General features: G+C 42.0%; 1 protein-coding gene and 1 pseudogene across 1 annotated transcript in view; both read right to left on the bottom strand.

Annotated features, from left to right (window-relative positions):
- slc13a5a (solute carrier family 13 member 5a) overlaps window positions 1-12,285 on the bottom strand; it is a 17,019-nt gene extending 4,734 nt beyond the window's left edge. The window contains exons 1-8 of the mRNA XM_088088114.1: window positions 12,034-12,285; window positions 8,461-8,589; window positions 6,428-6,564; window positions 5,476-5,699; window positions 4,554-4,724; window positions 3,453-3,636; window positions 2,741-2,863; window positions 2,419-2,631 (exon numbers count right to left, since the gene is read on the bottom strand). Coding sequence (XP_087944240.1) covers window positions 2,419-2,631; window positions 2,741-2,863; window positions 3,453-3,636; window positions 4,554-4,724; window positions 5,476-5,699; window positions 6,428-6,564; window positions 8,461-8,589; window positions 12,034-12,147 — 1,295 coding nt within the window. The 5' untranslated portion in view covers window positions 12,148-12,285. The remainder of the gene's footprint in view (window positions 1-2,418; window positions 2,632-2,740; window positions 2,864-3,452; window positions 3,637-4,553; window positions 4,725-5,475; window positions 5,700-6,427; window positions 6,565-8,460; window positions 8,590-12,033) is intronic.
- LOC148187169 (uncharacterized) lies at window positions 6,567-8,464 on the bottom strand (annotated as a pseudogene).
- Window positions 12,286-18,511: the final 6,226 nt, after the last annotated feature.

Genomic DNA, 18,511 nt, shown 5'->3' with positions numbered 1-18,511 from the left:
TAATGAAAATCCAGGCTGAAGACTTTTCTCTTTGCCTTTCGTTAAATTCACCATCATTTCTATCTCTGCACGGTAACTTTTAGGTTTTTTTAATGCATTTCTTTTAAAACAAGTAAAAAACAGTCACAGTTAAAAACTGTCGGGATTTTGAGTCGATTTTTAAACTGACTCACTGAAACCAAAGTATCGAGCTTCAGCGTAAACCGCTGTTCACGTATAAATAAGATACTGATTCCGGATGTTCGTGCAGAGAAACAGATCAGATTTTGTTTTAGGAACCTGCCGCGTTACGTCCGGTGAGTGTGTGTCATGGTTTCTAGTTTCAGCAGTGGAGCGGTATCGTCTGCATGAAGACGAGTGTCACCGTTTTGTAAGAATGAACGTGTGGTTTATGTAAACGGTGAAAAACGGAGCCTGACCTAAACGAAAAAGATGTTTCAGAAATGAGAGCGACGAGAGCTCGGACAGTCCGTCACCTTTTGTTTCCGTTCGGTGTTTTAATCTCTCTCTTCTGAGAAATGTTGGTTTAGTTTCAGCTCGCTGGCGAGCGTCTGAAGTTAAGTGGGACAAAAACATCCGTCAGGACAAACAGATCGATGGACCTGACGTCCCGCGCCGGTCACGTGACCTGCTGGGAGTTTATGAAATGACAACACTCAGATGACATCACTCTGACAGACCTGACCTCAGACCAGCCGCAGACCTGGACTCAGAGTCCAGGTCTATGGTTGCTGATGGGGGAGCAGCACAATGTGATTTCTACATCCTAAATGGTAGATCCGGTTTGATCCAGATTTTCTGTGGATAATCAGTGGACTTGCTTTTTTAAAAGTCATGAAAAGCTTCTGAATATTTCCTAAATATCGACTGATGAACTGCAGAAAGACACGGCTCAGCACACAAACGGACTTTACTCCACAACCACGAGTCGATTATTATAAAACTCGCAGCACGTACCCACAAAACTACCTGAATATATCTTGAAATTTTCATTTAAATCGTCCACTAGGGGTGCTACAGATACGAAAAACGGATGTGAAATAAGACTTAGAAACTTCAAAATAATAATAATTAATGTTTTAATGTTTTTAAGGGATGTGTGTAAGGTGGGTCTGAAATTTGTTAACGACCCTTTATTGCTAAATTTAAATTCACTAAAGTCTGCTTTGTGTCAGCTGTTGAAAAGTTCTTGAATATTAATAAAAATATTCAAAAGCGATGAAGTTTGACACTGATTCTGGAAAACCTGCTCTGAAGAATCTGGACGTGTTTACTGTGGTGAGCGTGCGAGTGTCGGTGTGAAAAGCGAGCGCGTCAGAGGCCTGGAAGTGACCTGCACCCTTTCACTGCGTGAACCGCATCAGGCTGCAGGTCAGTTCCACAGTTTGGACCCGGGACACGTTTCCTGTGTTTGCTCTGATTCCTGTGTGTTTGCCCCGAGGCAAAGTCTGAGCCAACGACACGCCGAGTTCATTCAGTCGTCTGAGCCGAGTCCCTTTTTTCCACTTTACATTAATGCACGGCCACACATGTTCATGCACGCACGCACGCACGCACGTACACACGCACGCACGCACGCACGTACACACGCACGCACGCACGCACGTACACACGCACGCACGCACGCACGCACACACACACACACACACACGTTTCAGCTGCAGATGGTCGTTTTCAGGATCTGGTGACTAAATCTGGAGCCGCAGAGACCAAACTGCAGAAATGTTTTCTCATTTTTGCTCGTTGGTTCAAGGTTCATGCACATTTTTTACCAATACATTTCCAGGACTTTCCAGCACTTTAAGGCAAATTTTAAAGACCAAACATTCCCTGAAACGACCATCGATACTCCTTATTGGTTCTTTCTCGTCACAGTGGAAGAGCTTCTAAATATAAGTTAGGGACTGTGTGTTATTTATGAGGGCGGAGGCACCAGGGAGGAACTTTAGGGGAGGGGCATGCAACTTCAAAACGCTGTGTTTTCAATTTACTTTACTGCCGAATTTTAAAGATAAATGTCTCTAAAGGAATGTTTTCTTTGAAAAATATGAGAAATGTTTTTCTATAATTTTTTTTAAAGAAAAAAACTTTTTTTTTCTTTAAAAAAAATGGCGATTTTGAAAGAAAAACCTTTGAGATTTTTTTTTCTACATTTTTGGCAATTTCTGGGGAAAAAAAGTTTTGGCCAACTCTTTTCTTTAATTTAATTAAATACAAAAAAATTCAGATGAATTTCTGATGGTCCTTGAACACATCATGTGTTTGTGAAACAGAGAAAAGTAGAACAGAACTTTTCCAAAACCGTTTTGGGCCTCTAAAGTGCTATTTGAAAGTTAAACAGCTTTTCCAGGTTTTCCATGACCGTATGGGAGAGTTTCCAGACGTCCCTTCAGTTACTGTGTTTTGAATCGTACTCACTCGGCCTTGGCGTTGAAGACGTGCGTGGCCCAGCCGTCCATGAAGCGCGGGTCTCGTGTGAACCACAGCACCACCATGAGGACGAGGAGCGCCAGCACGCTGACCTCGCCGTAACTCACGGGCCCCAGACGCCGGTGCTCGTCTCGGATCACCGCGTACGCCGCTCGCTCCTTCTCCGACTGCACCGCCCCGCAGCCCCACGTCCTCCGCACGCTGCCAAGAGACAACGCCTCAGTGTTTTTGCACATTTAACGATCGGCAGATTAAAAAAGCTTCTGCTGACTCAGCTCAGAGTCGGAGGGACGTTTGTTTGTTGACTCACTTGCAGCCGATGAAGAGAAACTGCAGCCAGAACCAGGCGAGCGTCAGCGTCAGCACCATGGTGGGGAAGGCGAACGCAAACCAGGACGCAAAGTTGATGACGTCACCGTTCTGAGGGAAGAGTCTGCAGACAGGAAGTCACAGGGGGGACGGACAGGAAGTCACGGGGGGGACAGACAGGAAGTCACGGGGGGGGGCAGAGTTTACTGTTAGTGTCAGAAATAATTTAAAGTAAAGGTTTTGAGACGAAGGACGGGTGTTTTTATAAAATTTCAGTTTCAGTGATGACGTCAGTTTTTGAGGTGTGATAACCGGAAATCAGTGATACTTAACTTGAGGCCCGTGTGGCCCCTGATTTGTGCCAGGTGGCCCCCAAAAACCATTTTCTGATTGACAATAAAAATAAAGTGATGGACTCTGTGAACAGTTTTTGTCCTTTTAGTCTCCATAAGGTGTCAGAGACATAAAACAGCATCAACATAGAGCCGGAGGAGGATCCCCCACACCCCGACAGAGGACACAGCTGAGACACTGATGTCCTAAAATCACAGAAATGTCCTGAAATTCAAGAAACGTCCTAAAATCTTAGAAATGTGCTAAAATCAAAGGAACATCCTAAAACCTTAAGAAGCCCTAAACTCCTTGAAATGTCCTGGAATCCGAGAAGACATATTTAGTTCTCAGAAACTTTTTGTTTGTGGTCTAGCACTTACTGGCTCATCTGTCCCATCAGGACCAGGTTGGGTCCCGTCCCCGTCAGCGTGGCGATGCCTCCGATGCTGGCGGCGTAGCAGACGCACAGCAGGAGGCCTTTACTCATCCTCCTCTTCTCCTCGTCCTCGTCCCTCAGCTCCTCCAGCTCCATCTGACAGCTCACGCTCTCCACGGACGCCACCGCTGCCAGGGACGGACGGACAGACAGGAGGGAGAAAGGACATTTTGAAAGGACATTTGATATTTTGGTTGCTAAATGTATTCGTACGTTGACCACGGCGTTGTTGAAAAGTAAAGTTTTGACGCTACATACTAACGTAGAAATGTAAGAATCAGTTAAGAGGACGGGACAGTTAAGGGTCGTGTTTATGCCAAATACACGACAGTTCAGCTTTCAGTCTGGGAAAAGTTTGGGGCTGAGGACGTTCGGCTGTGGACGTTTGGGGCTCTGGACGTTTGGGCCTGTGGACGTTTGGGCCTGTGGACGTTTGGGGCTGTGGACGTTTGGGGCTGTGAACGTTCGGCTCTGGACGTTTGGGGCTGTGAACGTTCGGCTCTGGACGTTTGGGGCTGTGAACGTTCGGCTCTGGACGTTTGGGGCTGTGAACGCTCGGCTCTGGACGTTTGGGGCTGTGGACATTTGGGGCTGTGGACGTTTGGGGCTCTGGACGTTTGGGGCTGTGGACGTTTGGGGCTGTGGACGTTTGGGGCTCTGGACGTTTGGGGCTCTGGACGTTTGGGGCTGTGGACGTTTGGGGCTCTGGACGTTTGGGGCTCTGGACGTTTGGGGCTGTGGACGTTTGGGGCTCTGGACGTTTGGGGCTCTGGACGTTTGGGGCTCTGGACGTTTGGGGCTGTGGACATTTGGGGCTGTGGATGTTTGGGGCTGTGGACATTCGGCTCTGGACGTTCGGCTCTGGACGTTTGGGGCTGTGGACGTTCGGCTCTGGATGGACATCATCAGGTGAAAAATGGACCAAAAGTCTTCAGCACATTTATGTGATATTCATAATATTCATGTTTCACTGACGTCAACAGAAACAAACGGCGGCTCTGAAGAAGACAATCTGACAGCTGATTTGTCTCCTGTGTGGACTCACCCGCTCCACTGCTGCTGCCGTCTGACGGAGGTTTGTCCTGAGGCGTGGGTTTGAAGATCTTCTGTCCGTCCATCTGTCCCTCTGAGGACAGCTTCTGCTCTGAGGACAGGTTGTCGTGCAGGTTGCTGATTGTCTCCGCGTTGCTTTGTGTTAAAGTTGCACCGTTCAGACCTGCGAGGACACGCCAACGTTAAAGTTCAGACTCGAGAAAACATTTTTTGGTGACCAGACGTGTTTTTAACGTGGTTTTTTTTTATGATAAAATCAGGTATTTTTAAATGAGATGTTAGGACATTGTCGGCCATGTTTTTTTTTTTGTTTTTAACACAGCGATGGGACATTTCCAGACGAGTTTTTGGGGACAAAAATGAGCATTTTTTAACAAGATGCTAGGAAATTTCCAGCTGTTTTGCTTTTGGCAATAAAACCAAGTATGTTTAAGCAACACATCTGTTTCTTTTATCGAGAGGTTGGGATATTGCAAGAAGTGTTTTTGGGAAAAAAACAGATTATTATTATTATTTTGTTTTAATATTTTATGAAGCGACGGGATATTCCCAGTTATGTTTTTTTAGTGAATTTTTGAATTTTTTGGCAAAAGAACCATGTTCTTTTTTCTTTCTTTAAATGTGATTGCAGGTCATTTCCAGTCATGTTTTTGGTGTCAAAAGCATTGACATTTTTTTGAGTAGACAAAGGACATTTTGTCTTTGTCCAACACTTTCATTTGTTTTTTGTTTTTCATTTATATCAGCTGAGACTAAAATTTGGTCCGCTGTCTCGACGTGATCGAGTCGTTTCCACAGCGGCTGCCTCTGAATAAACCGTCCTCTGTGGACTTGTCTCTTAGGGACACCGGGTTGGTTTGTCTGCAGCAGGATGTCTGAGCCGTCCAGCAGGCGGCGTGGCGCCTCAGTCGTACCGTTCTGTGGCGTGTTCGGAGCGGCGGTTTGCGGGTTTTTCTCCTGATGCTCCGGGTACAGGCCGACGCTCGCTGGCCGACTCCTGGACGACGGGTCAGGGTCCACGTTGCCGTGCAGCTGGTCCAGGACGGCCTGGACGATCGGGACCATCATGGCGGTGGTGGCCGTGTTGCTGATCCACATGGACAGGAAGGCCGTCACTCCCATGAAGCCCAGCATCAACCTGGGAGATGATACAGGAAATGGTGTCATTAAAGGGGGTCAGATTTGAAGAAAAATCAAATCACCTTGAAAATCTGCAAAAAATTAAAAAAAAAAAAAAAAAGCCAAACTGTTTTTTTTATTAAATAATCATTTTTTAAAAAAGTAAATAAACTGCCAAAATTTTGAAGAAAAAAATATTTGCCAAAATATTTTGTTTAACAATAGCCAAAAACTTTGAAGAAAAAAAAATCACCAACATTTATTTTAAAGAAAACGTGCCATCCAAACCTGCAGCATTTTATCTTTAAAAATTGCCAAAAATATTTTAAAGGAAAAAAATGTTTTTGAATAATCAATTTTTTAAAGAAAATAAAACTGTCTAAAAGTTTGAAGAAAAAAAATCATCATCATCAATTAAATATTTTAACTCAAAATTGCCAAAACCAGCTTTTTTATAGACTTAAAATGGCCAATTATTTATTCATTATTATTATTATTAGTAGTATTTATTTATCTATTTATTTTTATATTTTATAAATGGCCAAAAACTTGATCTGGATGGTCCTCGTCCTGTCTGGCCCAGAAGACACAACATCCATGATTTTCAGAATCAATTTTAAATGTGGACTCGGCCCGTCTCCAAAGTGTCCCTGAGCCCATGGACTAATGTCCTGCATTCAGTCACGTTGGTTTTAAATTTCACTTTTGAATCGATGAACGTTTGTGGAATCAGGGTTGTGCGCTCACAGGGCGGGTCGGACTCCGACCAGCAGCAGAACTCGCAGCGCGATGCGTTTGTGGAGGTTCCAGTGCTCCACGGCGACGGCCACCATCAGCCCGCCCACGAACAGCATGTTGGTGTCCTTCAGGTACTGCATGCACACCTGAGAGACGGCACAGCAGGTAGAGGACAGCAGGTCAGCACTCAGCCTCCAAACACACAAGTATTACTGTTATTATTATTAATTCATTATTATTTTAGTTTGATCTATTTTATCTTTTTTATTCATTTATTTCACTTTATTCATTTTTTTAATGTCAAGAACAATAAGAGTGATGGCCACTTTGAGTGAACTCTGCGTCCTGTTCGGGTCCGTCCTGTTCGTGTTCGTCGTGTTCGGGTTCGTCCTGTTCGTGTTCGTCGTGTTGGGGTTCGTCCTGTTCGGGTTCGTCCTGTTCGTGTTCGTCCTGTTCGTGTTCGTCCTGTTCGTGTTCGTCGTGTTGGGGTTCGTCCTGTTCGTGTTCATCCTGTTCGTGTTTGTCCTGTTCGTGTTTGTCCTGTTCGTGTTCGTCGTGTTGGTGTTCGTCCTGTTCGGGTTCGTCCTGTTCGGGTTCGTCCTGTTCGTGTTCGTCGTGTTGGGGTTCGTCCTGTTCGGGTTCGTCCTGTTCGGGTTCGTCCTGTTCGGGTTCGTCCTGTTCGTGTTCGTCGTGTTGGTGTTCGTCGTGTTGGGGTTCGTCGTGTTCGGGTTCGTCCTGTTCGTGTTCGTCGTGTTCGGGTTCGTCCTGTTCGGGTTCGTCCTGTTCGTGTTCGTCCTGTTCGGATTCGTCGTGTTCGGGTTCGTCCTGTTCGTGTTCGTCCTGTTCGTGTTCGTCCTGTTCGTGTTCGTCGTGTTGGGGTTCGTCCTGTTCGTGTTCGTCCTGTTCGTGTTCGTCCTGTTCGTGTTCGTCGTGTTCGGGTTCGTCCTGTTCGGGTTCGTCCTGTTCGTGTTCGTCGTGTTGGTGTTCGTCGTGTTGGGGTTCGTTGTGTTCGGGTCCGTCGCGTTCGGGTCCGTCCTGTTCTGTGCTTTTCTTTCTGAACCTAACTTTACATTAATTACATAACTTAACATCGAGGACAGTATCGACGTGTTTTTGAAGACGAAATTTGGCACAGGACGTCAAAACCGGGTATTTTTTAGACTAAGAGAAAAAGTCAGGTATTTTCTGTCAGGACATGTTTTTAGCTGCTGAAGTGAAACTGGGTATTTTCTAATTACAGTTTGAAACATTTTCATCCTTTTTTGTGACAGAAGCAGGTATTTCTTAATGAAATACATATACGGATGCATTTTTGGACGATAAAATTGGGTATTTCCTAACGACATTTTTGATGTGTTTTTGAAGATTAATCTGGGTGTTTTTTAACACGACGTTGGGACATTTACAGCCTTATTTTTGGGGGACAAACCTCAAAACTCAAGACATTTACAGTGCAGTTAGTAACCAAACAGGGTAAAACATGTTTTCTTAACCAATCGTGAGCTTGTGTTTTGGGTATGACCCACGTTTTTGGACAGCTTCGATCATGTCACCGTAATGAAGGAAACTGTCGGCAGCAGAGAAACTAAGAGGGTAGGCTGGGTCTCAAAACTCAGGAGCTTGTCCAGAAGACTCGATTTCTGAACCATGTTTGAGTCATTTTCAGATTCGTCCTCTCCATGGTTGTTTTCCTAAATCAATCCGTAACTTTACGTTTATTAGGTGATCGTATGTTAGGGACGTAGCGTCCATCTGCAGGACGTCATAGGAACATTTGCATGAGGTAACATCTCCTCACAGCTTGTTCATAATCAGCCGTGATTCAGCGTGCAACAAGAAGAGCTTCATGATATCGTTTCAGAGGGAAAGTCGTTCTCTTCATCTCGTGAGTCTGTGTGACGACAAACTGACTCCTGACAGTTTAGAGTTAAAGGCCTTTTTTAAATTCATTTTCTACCAAATCAAACATATACACATATACACTGTATCATACTGCAGCTGCGTGCGTGCGTGCGTGCGTGCGTGTGTGCGTTCAGTCTCACGTCTTTGGACTCCATGATGCCGAGAACGGGGAACAGGATGGTCGGCAGCAGCGCCGTCACCGCCAGCGGCAACACCTCAGTGCACCAGTACACCGCCATGAGGGCGATGACATAAGCACAGGCCGCCTCCTACACACACACACACACACACACACACACAGAAAAACGGTTTTAAAAAGTCATTGACGGTGCAGCTGCTGATTTAATGAGTATAATGTCTAACAGTTTGTGTCTAATGTTTAAAAAGATAAAGACTCGTCTGTATGCAGGCCGCAGCTGCGTTATGTAACACATAAACCTGCAAAAACAAAAGGTGTTTTTGTAGAAACACGGAGACGTGTTGACTCAGACTCACGCTGAGCTCACCTGAGACTCTGTGTCCCTTCACCCGCAGGACTCCAGAGTCCAGCTGAGACCACGATGAACATGAGCTCTCAAAACCAACACAAACTACAGAAATAAGACCTGAAGCGTCCACGTGTGCAGTGATGACGTAATCCAGAGAAAACGTGAGGAGAAAGTCACAATCTACCGGCAGAAAGTCTGAAATGAGCTCAGCATTTACCAGCTGCAGCATCAACTCACCAATGTCCCAAAATCCGAGAAATTTCATAAAATTTGAGAAACATCCTAAAATCAGAGAAAAGTCTTAAATTCAAAGTAATGTCCTAAAATCTGGGAAATGTCCTAAAATTTGTTAAATGTTGTAAATTCTGAGAAATGTCCTTAAATCCGAGAAATGTCCTTAAATACCAGAATGTCCTAAAATCAGAGACACATCTTAAAATCTGAAAAATGTCCTAAAATCTGAGAAATGTCCTAAAATCCCAAATAACATGTTGTGACTGGCCGCTGACCTCCTGTCATTTTGCAAAAGTGACCCACAAACAAAGCAAGTTGAGTATTGTGGCATTAACGCATGATTAACTAATATAATATAATATAATATAATATAATATAATATAATATAATAAATCTGCACAGTGAGTATTTTTACTTTTAGCACTTTAAGTACATTTTAATGTCATTTTTTTGTTCTTTTACTGAAGTTAAAATATAAATGCAGGACTTGTAACAGAGTATTTTTACATTGTAATATTACTACTTTTACTTAAAGTACTCCTTCCTGCTGGTTTTATATGAAGCAGACTTGATGCAAACACACGTGATGCTGCTGTGAAGATCAACAACGAGTCCTCGGCTCACCCTGCAGCGTCTCTGTCCAAACAGCCCGCCTGTCTGTCCTCACGTCCATTCACGTAAAAGACAAAGAAAACTGATCTCTCTCTCTCGCACGCACGCACGCACGCACGCACACGCACACACACACACACACACCCATTTCCTTACATTTCAACTTTTAGTTTGATGTTTTGAAAACGCCGTGGTTAACTTGAGGTCATGTTTCAGCACTAAAACGCGGTTATGGAAAACCTCATGATCTGGATTCAAAGACCCCCTTACCAACACGGCTGTAAATCACCCAAAAATACGCGGTTTTGTTGCTGAAAACCACAGCTGTAAATGTTCAGGCATGTTGCTAAAAAAATACCCTGTTTTGTCACCAAAAACTCGTCTAGAGATAAAAAAAAAAAAAATACCTGGATTCATCGCCATAATCACGGCGGGAAATGTCCCGATCTTCATTAAAAAATCATTTGTCGCCACAAACACGTCTGGAAAGGTCTCGGCAGCTCATTAAAAAAATATGTCCTGAAGTTTAGTTAAAAAAGTTTAGGTTTTTGTTGCCATAAAAAAGGCCGCAATGTCCCATCGCCTCGTCAAAAAACAGCTCATAAACAGCTCACAAATATCCGGACATCGCGTTTATAAATATGGTTTTGTCGGGAGAAATGTCCCAACGTCTCGTTAAAAGACACCTGGTTTGTTGCCAAAAACACTTCTCACGAACACAGACATAAATTACCTGGCATCTTGTTACAATAAATAAAAAAAGGTCTTATTGAAAAAAAACATGGCTGTAAAAACGATGTCTGGTTTTGTTGCCAAAAACGAGGCTATTTGTAAATATATATCTGTTTTTTTCGACAACAGCAAAGTTACGTGTCGACATTTTGGGGGGAAAAAAATCCGCTTTTGCTGCCAAAATCACGGCTGTCTTGTTGAAGGATACCTGGTTTTGTATCCACAGACATGGCTGGAAAAGTCCCGGTGCTCGTTGAAAAACGGTTTGGTTGCCACAAAAACGTCCAGAAATGTTCCAATGTTTTGTAAAAAGTCACCAAGAGAAGTTTGTCCCAACATCTCTGTAAAATATACCGAAATAAAAACAGGGCTGGAAATGTCCTGATGTCACGTTTAAAAAATACCTGCTTTTCCCGCCAAAACACGGCTGTAAATATCCCGACGTCTCGTTAAAGAATTCTCGGTTTGGTCGCCAAAAACATGCACATGGAAAAACATGGAAATATTCCAGTTTTGTTAAGTTTGACGCAAAAAACCCCCAAAACACATCACATCACATCACAGCGCGCGGCTCCTGATGAGTAACTTTGCTCGTATTAACTCTTTGAAATCCGGACAAATTGTCACATTTTTTTTCCAAAACATGTCAAGACGTTGACGAGCAACTTAAGAAGAAATCATTCACAAACTACCAAGAAATTAGTATAAAGCACAAGAAAATTACCTGAAAATTAGCACAATAAACAACAACAAATAAACAGGGAAGTAAAACAAAAAAAGGGGCGGAAAACTGAAACGCCCTGAAAAAAATGTATATTTACATTTAAAAAAAAAAAGAATTAGAATATTTAACTCTGATAATTAAAAACACAATTCTCTGAAAAATTTGCCCGAGCTTTTTTTCTTGAACAGTTTCTTGTGTTTTTGAGCTCAAAAGTTTTAATACGTGAGCGTCGTCTGAATACGAGAATACTTCTGTTGTTCATGTTTTAAAGGGTTAAATCTGAACTTTGTAGGTTTCACACGTGTCACATCAACGTTTCTAATGTAACAAACCACACACGTGTTTCCGTGTTCTGCAGAAACGTCTCTGTGATCGTTTTCTTCTGATGTGATTTTCAGTCTGACTGTTTGTTAATCAGCGACTGAAGAAGTGTGAACGCTGACCTTAATCACCAACAGCTGCCAGTCTGACCAGTTCAAACTGGGCACTGACTGGTTCGTCTCACTGCTCACTGAAACTGGAATATTTACTGTGAGCTGGTTTATCAGTTTTCAGGTTACTGGTTTGTGTTACTGGTTCATTTCTCACATCAGCTACTGGTGGTCTCATTTTGACTGGTCAGTTTCCAGTAAACTGGTTATTCATACTGGTTAATGGTTAGTAAACTGGTAAATCAAACTGGTCAGTATTCAGTAAACTGGTTAGTAAACTGGAAACGTAACCGGTTAGTGCACTGGTAAGTAAATGGTTTGTGGTCAGTTTACTAACCAGTTTACTGACCATTAACCATTTACTTACCAGTGAAGTAAACTGGTAAGTTGACTAGTCATTAAACCTGTTAGTAAAGGGGTATATGAACTGGTGAATTTACTGGTAAGTGAACCGGTCAGTAAACTGGTTAGCGGTCAGTAAACTGGTCTCACCGTGGTGCTGAAGGCGAGCGGCAGCAGGAGAAACGGACTGCAGACGAGGATGAAGACGCCCTTCGACCTCCAGACCTGCTGCAACATTTTCACCCGCAGAGGAAGAACCGCCATGAGTGGTGACGATGATGAAGAAGAAGATGATGATAAAAAAAAGGATGAAGATGAAGAAGATGATAAAGTGTTAAAGTCTGTCAGAGCTCGGCGGGATCGACCAGAGTCTCCTCTCTGCTGCTCGCTCTCTCATTGGGAGTCATTTCACGGTCGACACTAAATATTAACTCTCTCTCACACGCACACACACATGCACACACACACACACACACACACACACACACACACACACACACACACACACACACACACACACACACACACACACACATGGACACACACACACGCATGCACACACACGCACACGCACACGCACACACACACACACACGCACACACACACGCACACACACACGCACGCACACACACACGCAGAGTAAACACTGCAGAGGAAATCAGATCTCCTGTTTGCGTCACCTTTTATCTTCTGAACAAATTGAACAGATTTCACAGATCAGTAAAGTTCACAGAGAGGAAACCTGCGGTCACGTGACCACAGGAGCCGCCGCCCGCCGTCACTGAGCCGCGGAGTCGTCACCGTTCAGATCATGTCCACATCCTGAAGTCTGATTCCTCTGTTTCACGGACTGAATAAATATAATGAACGAACAATCAAACAGATGAATAAAAACTCGGATTCACGCTCACTTCTGACAACATTTTGCTCTTTTTTAAAAAGAAGTTTGAATTCTTTGATTTATCTCACATTTCTCTTTTTCTCACAAAAATAAATAATAATAATAATAATAAGAAGGTGAAAGTCTGGTTTAGTCAGTTTAACCCTTTGAGCAAACTGACTTGATTTCTTTCGAAGACACGAGTAAAAAGGCAGCGAGCAACTTAACAAGAAACGGCCAAAAAAAAGAAAAAACCTGCAAAAAAAGTAGAAAAAGTTTCAAGAAAACAACCTAAAAACCCAACAAACAACAAAAATGAAAATTCAAAATCAAAAACAATCAAGAAAACATGTTAAAAAGTTGTTTTTTTCTGTAACATAATATTGAATACATATATATATATATTTCAATAGGGGAAAATGTCCCAAAAATGATATCATATAACCCCCGGCTAATTTTCAAATCGTATTCTTGTCAGCTTTGACTTATTTGATTTTATTATTATTTTGGGGATTTCTTGCCATGCTGCTTGTGCCTTTTTTTCCTCCATGTTTTCAGAACAAATCAAAGCAGTTTTTTCTGCTTTCAGAGGTTTTCGTGCTTCTGAGAGGCGCCTGAACGCAGCAGGAAACTGATGTGGATGCAGGAGTTAAAGGGTTAAACTACATTAAAGGTAAAGCTGGACGTCCCGTACATCCACAGAGGGACAAAGAAGGTGTGTATTTCTCAAAAACACACTCAAGTTTCAAGTTTTGATATTTCAGAGAAAGAGAAAAATCAAAGTAAAGAAAGTTACTGAGAGAAATGTTGCTTCAGAGCACAAAGCTGAAACCAGCTGATCTGATAATCTGCTTTTGGGGATATTTTTAAAATGTTGTGACAGCTTTGAAAGACGAAGCTTCAGACACAAACTATTCAAATAATAATAATTTTTTTAAAAATCCAAAAATGTGTATAAATCACAACAGTTCCCACATTTATTCTATATAATTATTATTATTATTTTAATAAAAAAAGGTACCATAAAATAATGTAAAATAACTCAAACTTGAATCATCCCAAAGGAAACGTTTGTGTCAAATATGCTTGACAGTAAAAGCAATAAATAAATTCTTTATACACACATAAAAAAACAAAATAATTAAACAGAGAAGAAGAAGAAAAACACAATGCTGCAAATTACAAGTCAAAGAAAAAGAAGCACAAAATGCAGCCGTGCACGGACTCGAGCCACAAAGTCCTGGACTTTAGACTCGATTTGCCAAAATCGAAAAAAAGCTCAGTTTGGACTTTAACCCTTTAAAACCGGGGACACACTGGCCTCATTTCTCTCAAAAACAAGAGACGAATGACCCAAAAAAGAAAGTAGTAAAAAAAAAGGACAAGAAAACTGAACAATAATTCAAACAAAAACAAACAAACAAAAGAAGGGAAGGAAAATAAAGAAATGACCTAAAAACTACTTAAAAACTTTGATATTTCTGTAAAAGAATTTGAAATATATAATTATGATAATTATAAACGTACAGTTTTCAGGACATTTTCTGGAGCTCTGTGTGGAAAGGAGTGAAATCAGAGAGAGACCGAGAATCAGTAAAAAATGATGAAATAAAGGAGTATAAATCAAATTATATATATAACATTAGGCTACAGAATATATGTGTGTGTGTGTGTGTGTGATCTTATTCAAATCTTATTTCATTATTTTTATTTCTGCTCTTTTAGTTTTGTTTTTTTTTTTATTTCTCTCTTGACCTTTTTCTGAAAATCTTGCTCATTTTTTGCCGTCTTTCCATGTTTTTGTAATAAATCAAGTTAATTTAAATGAAAAAGTTTTGTAGGGTTAAAGATATAATATTCTCATATATCTGTGCTCCTTCAGTCTTTAATACACTGAGTTGAGTTTTTAAGAGTTTTTTATCTATTCTTTCTCCATTTTTTACAGCCTATTTATGTGTTTTTCTTTAATAAAGCACCGTGTCTTCTGTCTGAAATGTGCAAATCAATAAACAGGCCTCAGACTGACTTTATTCTGCTGATGGAAAAACGTTTTTCTCATCTGAACGAGATTAAACTTCAGCGAAGTGAAAACTTTCTCATCATTTTCACACAAACAGCAGATTCAGGAGTTCACTTTCTCCTCAGAGTTAAAGCCAGTGAATGACCTCTGTCCTCTGCTGTCCCCCGGTGGACACCAACGGAAAGATGGGAGATCTCAGACTCTGTATTTGTGTCTCTGTATATATATATATATATATATATACACACGTAGAAAATTATTCCTGATGAAGGTCTGCTCGACCGTTTTTCACTCAATAATTGTGTCAGCAGTCAGCGGGACAGTGTCCACCATAATTAAATTTTCTCTGGCTCAGTTTTAACTATTTTTGTACATCGAGATAAATTTCAAACGTGCTGCAGACGTCGCCTCGATGAGAACTTAACAAATACTGAAAAACTGACACGCACAAAAAGTAATGGTTCAATTCAAAGTTATAATAATTGTGATTATTTCTCAGATTAATGTTTTAGTGTAAACCTGACAACAAAGCTAAAATAACCTTTCACCTTTCACAAGTATTTGAACCTTTGAACCCAAAAAAAATTGTGCCAAAAACATGGTAAAAAAAAAAAAAAGGTAGTGAGCAACTTTATAAGAATTGCTGCACAAATTTTGAGAAATTAATAGATTTAGAAAAAATATATGTATAAAAAAAACTTGAGAATTCTGAGAGATTCTGCTTTTAAAATAATGTTTTTGAATTATTACAATTTCACGCCTGTTTTCCAGGTCATTTCCCCTTTAATGTTTTTTTTCTTTAAAAAGGTTTAGGGACTTTTCTTGTAATTTTTTTGATAATTTTGGTGTCATTTCTCTTTTTGTTGCTCACTGCCTTTTCCTCATATTTCTGAACGAAAAATAAGCCAATTTGTTTCAAAGGGTTAAACAGCAACGTTGAATTACAATAAACAAGTTGAACTGAAGTGAACTAAAATAATCCGACAACAAAGCTCGACTATAATCAGGAACAGACTAAGTAAAGCGAAGTGAAGGATCAGCAGGTCGCAGTGTGCTGAGGACGTTCCTGCGGCTCTGTGGCCTCGCGCTGCGTGTGGGCGTATATTTGTTGTTCTGACCGCCTGCTTCCAGCTGAACGCCCCCTCAGCTTCGCTCTGTAACAAACAGGCTCCTTCCTCCGTTCACCTCGACCCTCCTGCTCCCGCAGAACCGCAGACCTCATCCAGCACGGCGATTTACCGCCGCGGGCCTCACGCAGCAACTTCCTCTTAACTTTTCTGCTCAGAGAGAATATTAGACGCACCAAACACTACGAACCATCCAAACCTGCTCTGAGCAGGTGAGCTCAGTGATCATAAATCACCTGTTAGCACAGGTAACGCTCACCAAACTCCATATAAGAGCGGGTTTTATGCCAAATGCAAAGACTCGGACACGTGAACAAGACTGCAGACATGACACCAAAAAAGGCTGAAAGAGGAAGAACTTCTGCAGCAACAGGCGGGTTTTTGTTCTGAAACTGCAAATATAAAACACACCAGATGGAAACATGTCGATGTCTCCAAAAAAAAGTTTTTCCTCCGGCATGAGGCGACTGTAAAACGCCACATTTGTCCAAACGGCAGTAACAACACTTTTTAGTCTTTACCAGGTCACATGATGCTACGAGGTCACATGATGCTGTGAGGTCACGTGACGCTGTGTGGTCACGTGACGCTGTGTGGTCACGTGACGCTGTGTGGTCACGTGACGCTGTGAGGTCACATGACACTGCGAGGTCACCTGATGCTGCGAGGTCACCTGATGCTGTGAGGTCACTTGACGCTGTGAGGTCACGTGATGCTGTGTGGTCATGTGACTGTGAGGTCACGTGACGCTGTGTGGTCACATGACGCTGTGGCTGTGTGCTGGTCAGTATGAACTGGCTCTCTCGGGCAGTTTTCTCGTACAGGACCATCAGGACTGAAGAGAACTGAAGAGTTTCAGACTGCTGAACTAAGAAAACTTCACACCAGATGATGATAAAATAAAAGTTTCACACGATGGCGCTCTTCCAGCATCGTGCGCTGGTGCTCTCAGTTGGCATCAGAAGAAACACTTTTCCCAGTTTGATGTGGAAAAACTTTACTGGCTTCACAATCCTGACAGCTGACACACTGGCCGTCCCTGTTTCAGCCGCATGGTGATGATCATGTGACCATCACACGTTCGACTCTCACATATGGTTACAACTTTCAACTGTCCACATACTTTTGGCCTGTTAAGAGCTCAGGTCAAAGTTAGGGTCGAAGCAAAACGACGACTTGTACAAAAAACCTGAAAGCTGGTCCAGCTCCTCCCACACACTCTGCTGCCTGACTTCCAGTAATGTCAGCTAGATCTGCCAGCTGACACACACACACACACACACACACACACACACACACACACACACACACACACACACACACTATTAACCCTGTAAACTGACAGACGGCACTTATGCTCACCTGTAAAAAGTCTTGCAGGTTCAAAATAAACACCTGATCAAACAGTCAGGCCACATTTAGATGAGAACGGCCGACTTAAGAGAGAAAAGTCTTTTTTCTGCTTTTAAAAAAAATGATAACATCGTGAGAATGATCTTCGTGTACACGTGACTACAAAAACAGCAGAAAACACTGTAGTATGCATGCCAGGCCAGTAGTAGGCGGTGTAACTGACGTCGCTGTTCTCACAGGATCATCGGCCAGTTTACGCGGCGTCAGAAGGGCTGCGTTTTCTGAAGATCACACTCTGGACGCTGGTTTGCAGTTTCACGTCCCCAAAAAGCCGTTGCTGTGTGAATGAAAGGCCAAACCGCAACAAAAGTTAAACGCTTCATGCAAAAATGGTTGCCGTGGAAACGGCTCCTAAATCCATTCCACTGGTGTCGACACAATCAGCGGATTCAAATGTCTGTTTGAAGAAAGACGTCTTAACAGTGATCACATCCATATCGGAGGAAGCTTTCATAACTTCAGCTGCTCCGGCAGCAGTCAGTTATGAGATTGGAGTCAATAGTGAAATACTACTCAGAAAAAGTATATTATCCACCTTCAATACAATCTTTATTGAACAAAAACGTGAAAAATGACAAACAAAATGCAGTTTGGTGTAAATAGAAGCAGTTATCCAGCTCAGCTGCATCTCTCACCGCTGCGACACAGAAAAATGAAACCACTAGAACCAAATATTTTTGCAAAGATCTGCAAATAATTGTTGCTGTACCAATTAACTGTACATGGTGACTGCAGCAAGAAAATCAAAAACTCAAAGATTTTATTTTTTTTGAGGAGTTTAGAACAAGTTTTGGATTAAAGCTTTGGATGAAAGCTTTAGATTAATAAAATGCCGTACAACACTGTATCGTCTGCATAGAGACAGACTCTGCACTTCTGTTTTATACTCGCACATCACCGCTTTTCTGTTATATTTGTGCCCCTTAAAATTATTTTAAGGGGCAGAACGTGACCGTTACTTTACTTATCTGCTACATAATAACATACAAATGTAACTGTGGTTTGCAAAAATGTTCAATGCCAACATTTATTCTGCTGATTGGTTTGGTATTCGATCTCCTGGCAGTACTGTTCTTTTAAGTGAGCACTGAGTATTTCGGAGTAGTTTTCTGTGTCATAGTAACTAAACTTCTGCACTTCTCATCTCTCGTCCCCACAGAGGCTTTGACAGCCAAGTATTTTGTCTCT

The sequence above is a fragment of the Plectropomus leopardus genome, chromosome 15 (assembly GCF_026936395.1).
Source record: "Plectropomus leopardus strain MGB_pleo_1.0 chromosome 15, ASM2693639v1, whole genome shotgun sequence".
In the NCBI taxonomy this organism is placed as follows: Eukaryota; Metazoa; Chordata; class Actinopteri; order Perciformes; family Serranidae; genus Plectropomus; species Plectropomus leopardus.
This window is presented reverse-complemented; position numbering and strand designations above follow the sequence as displayed.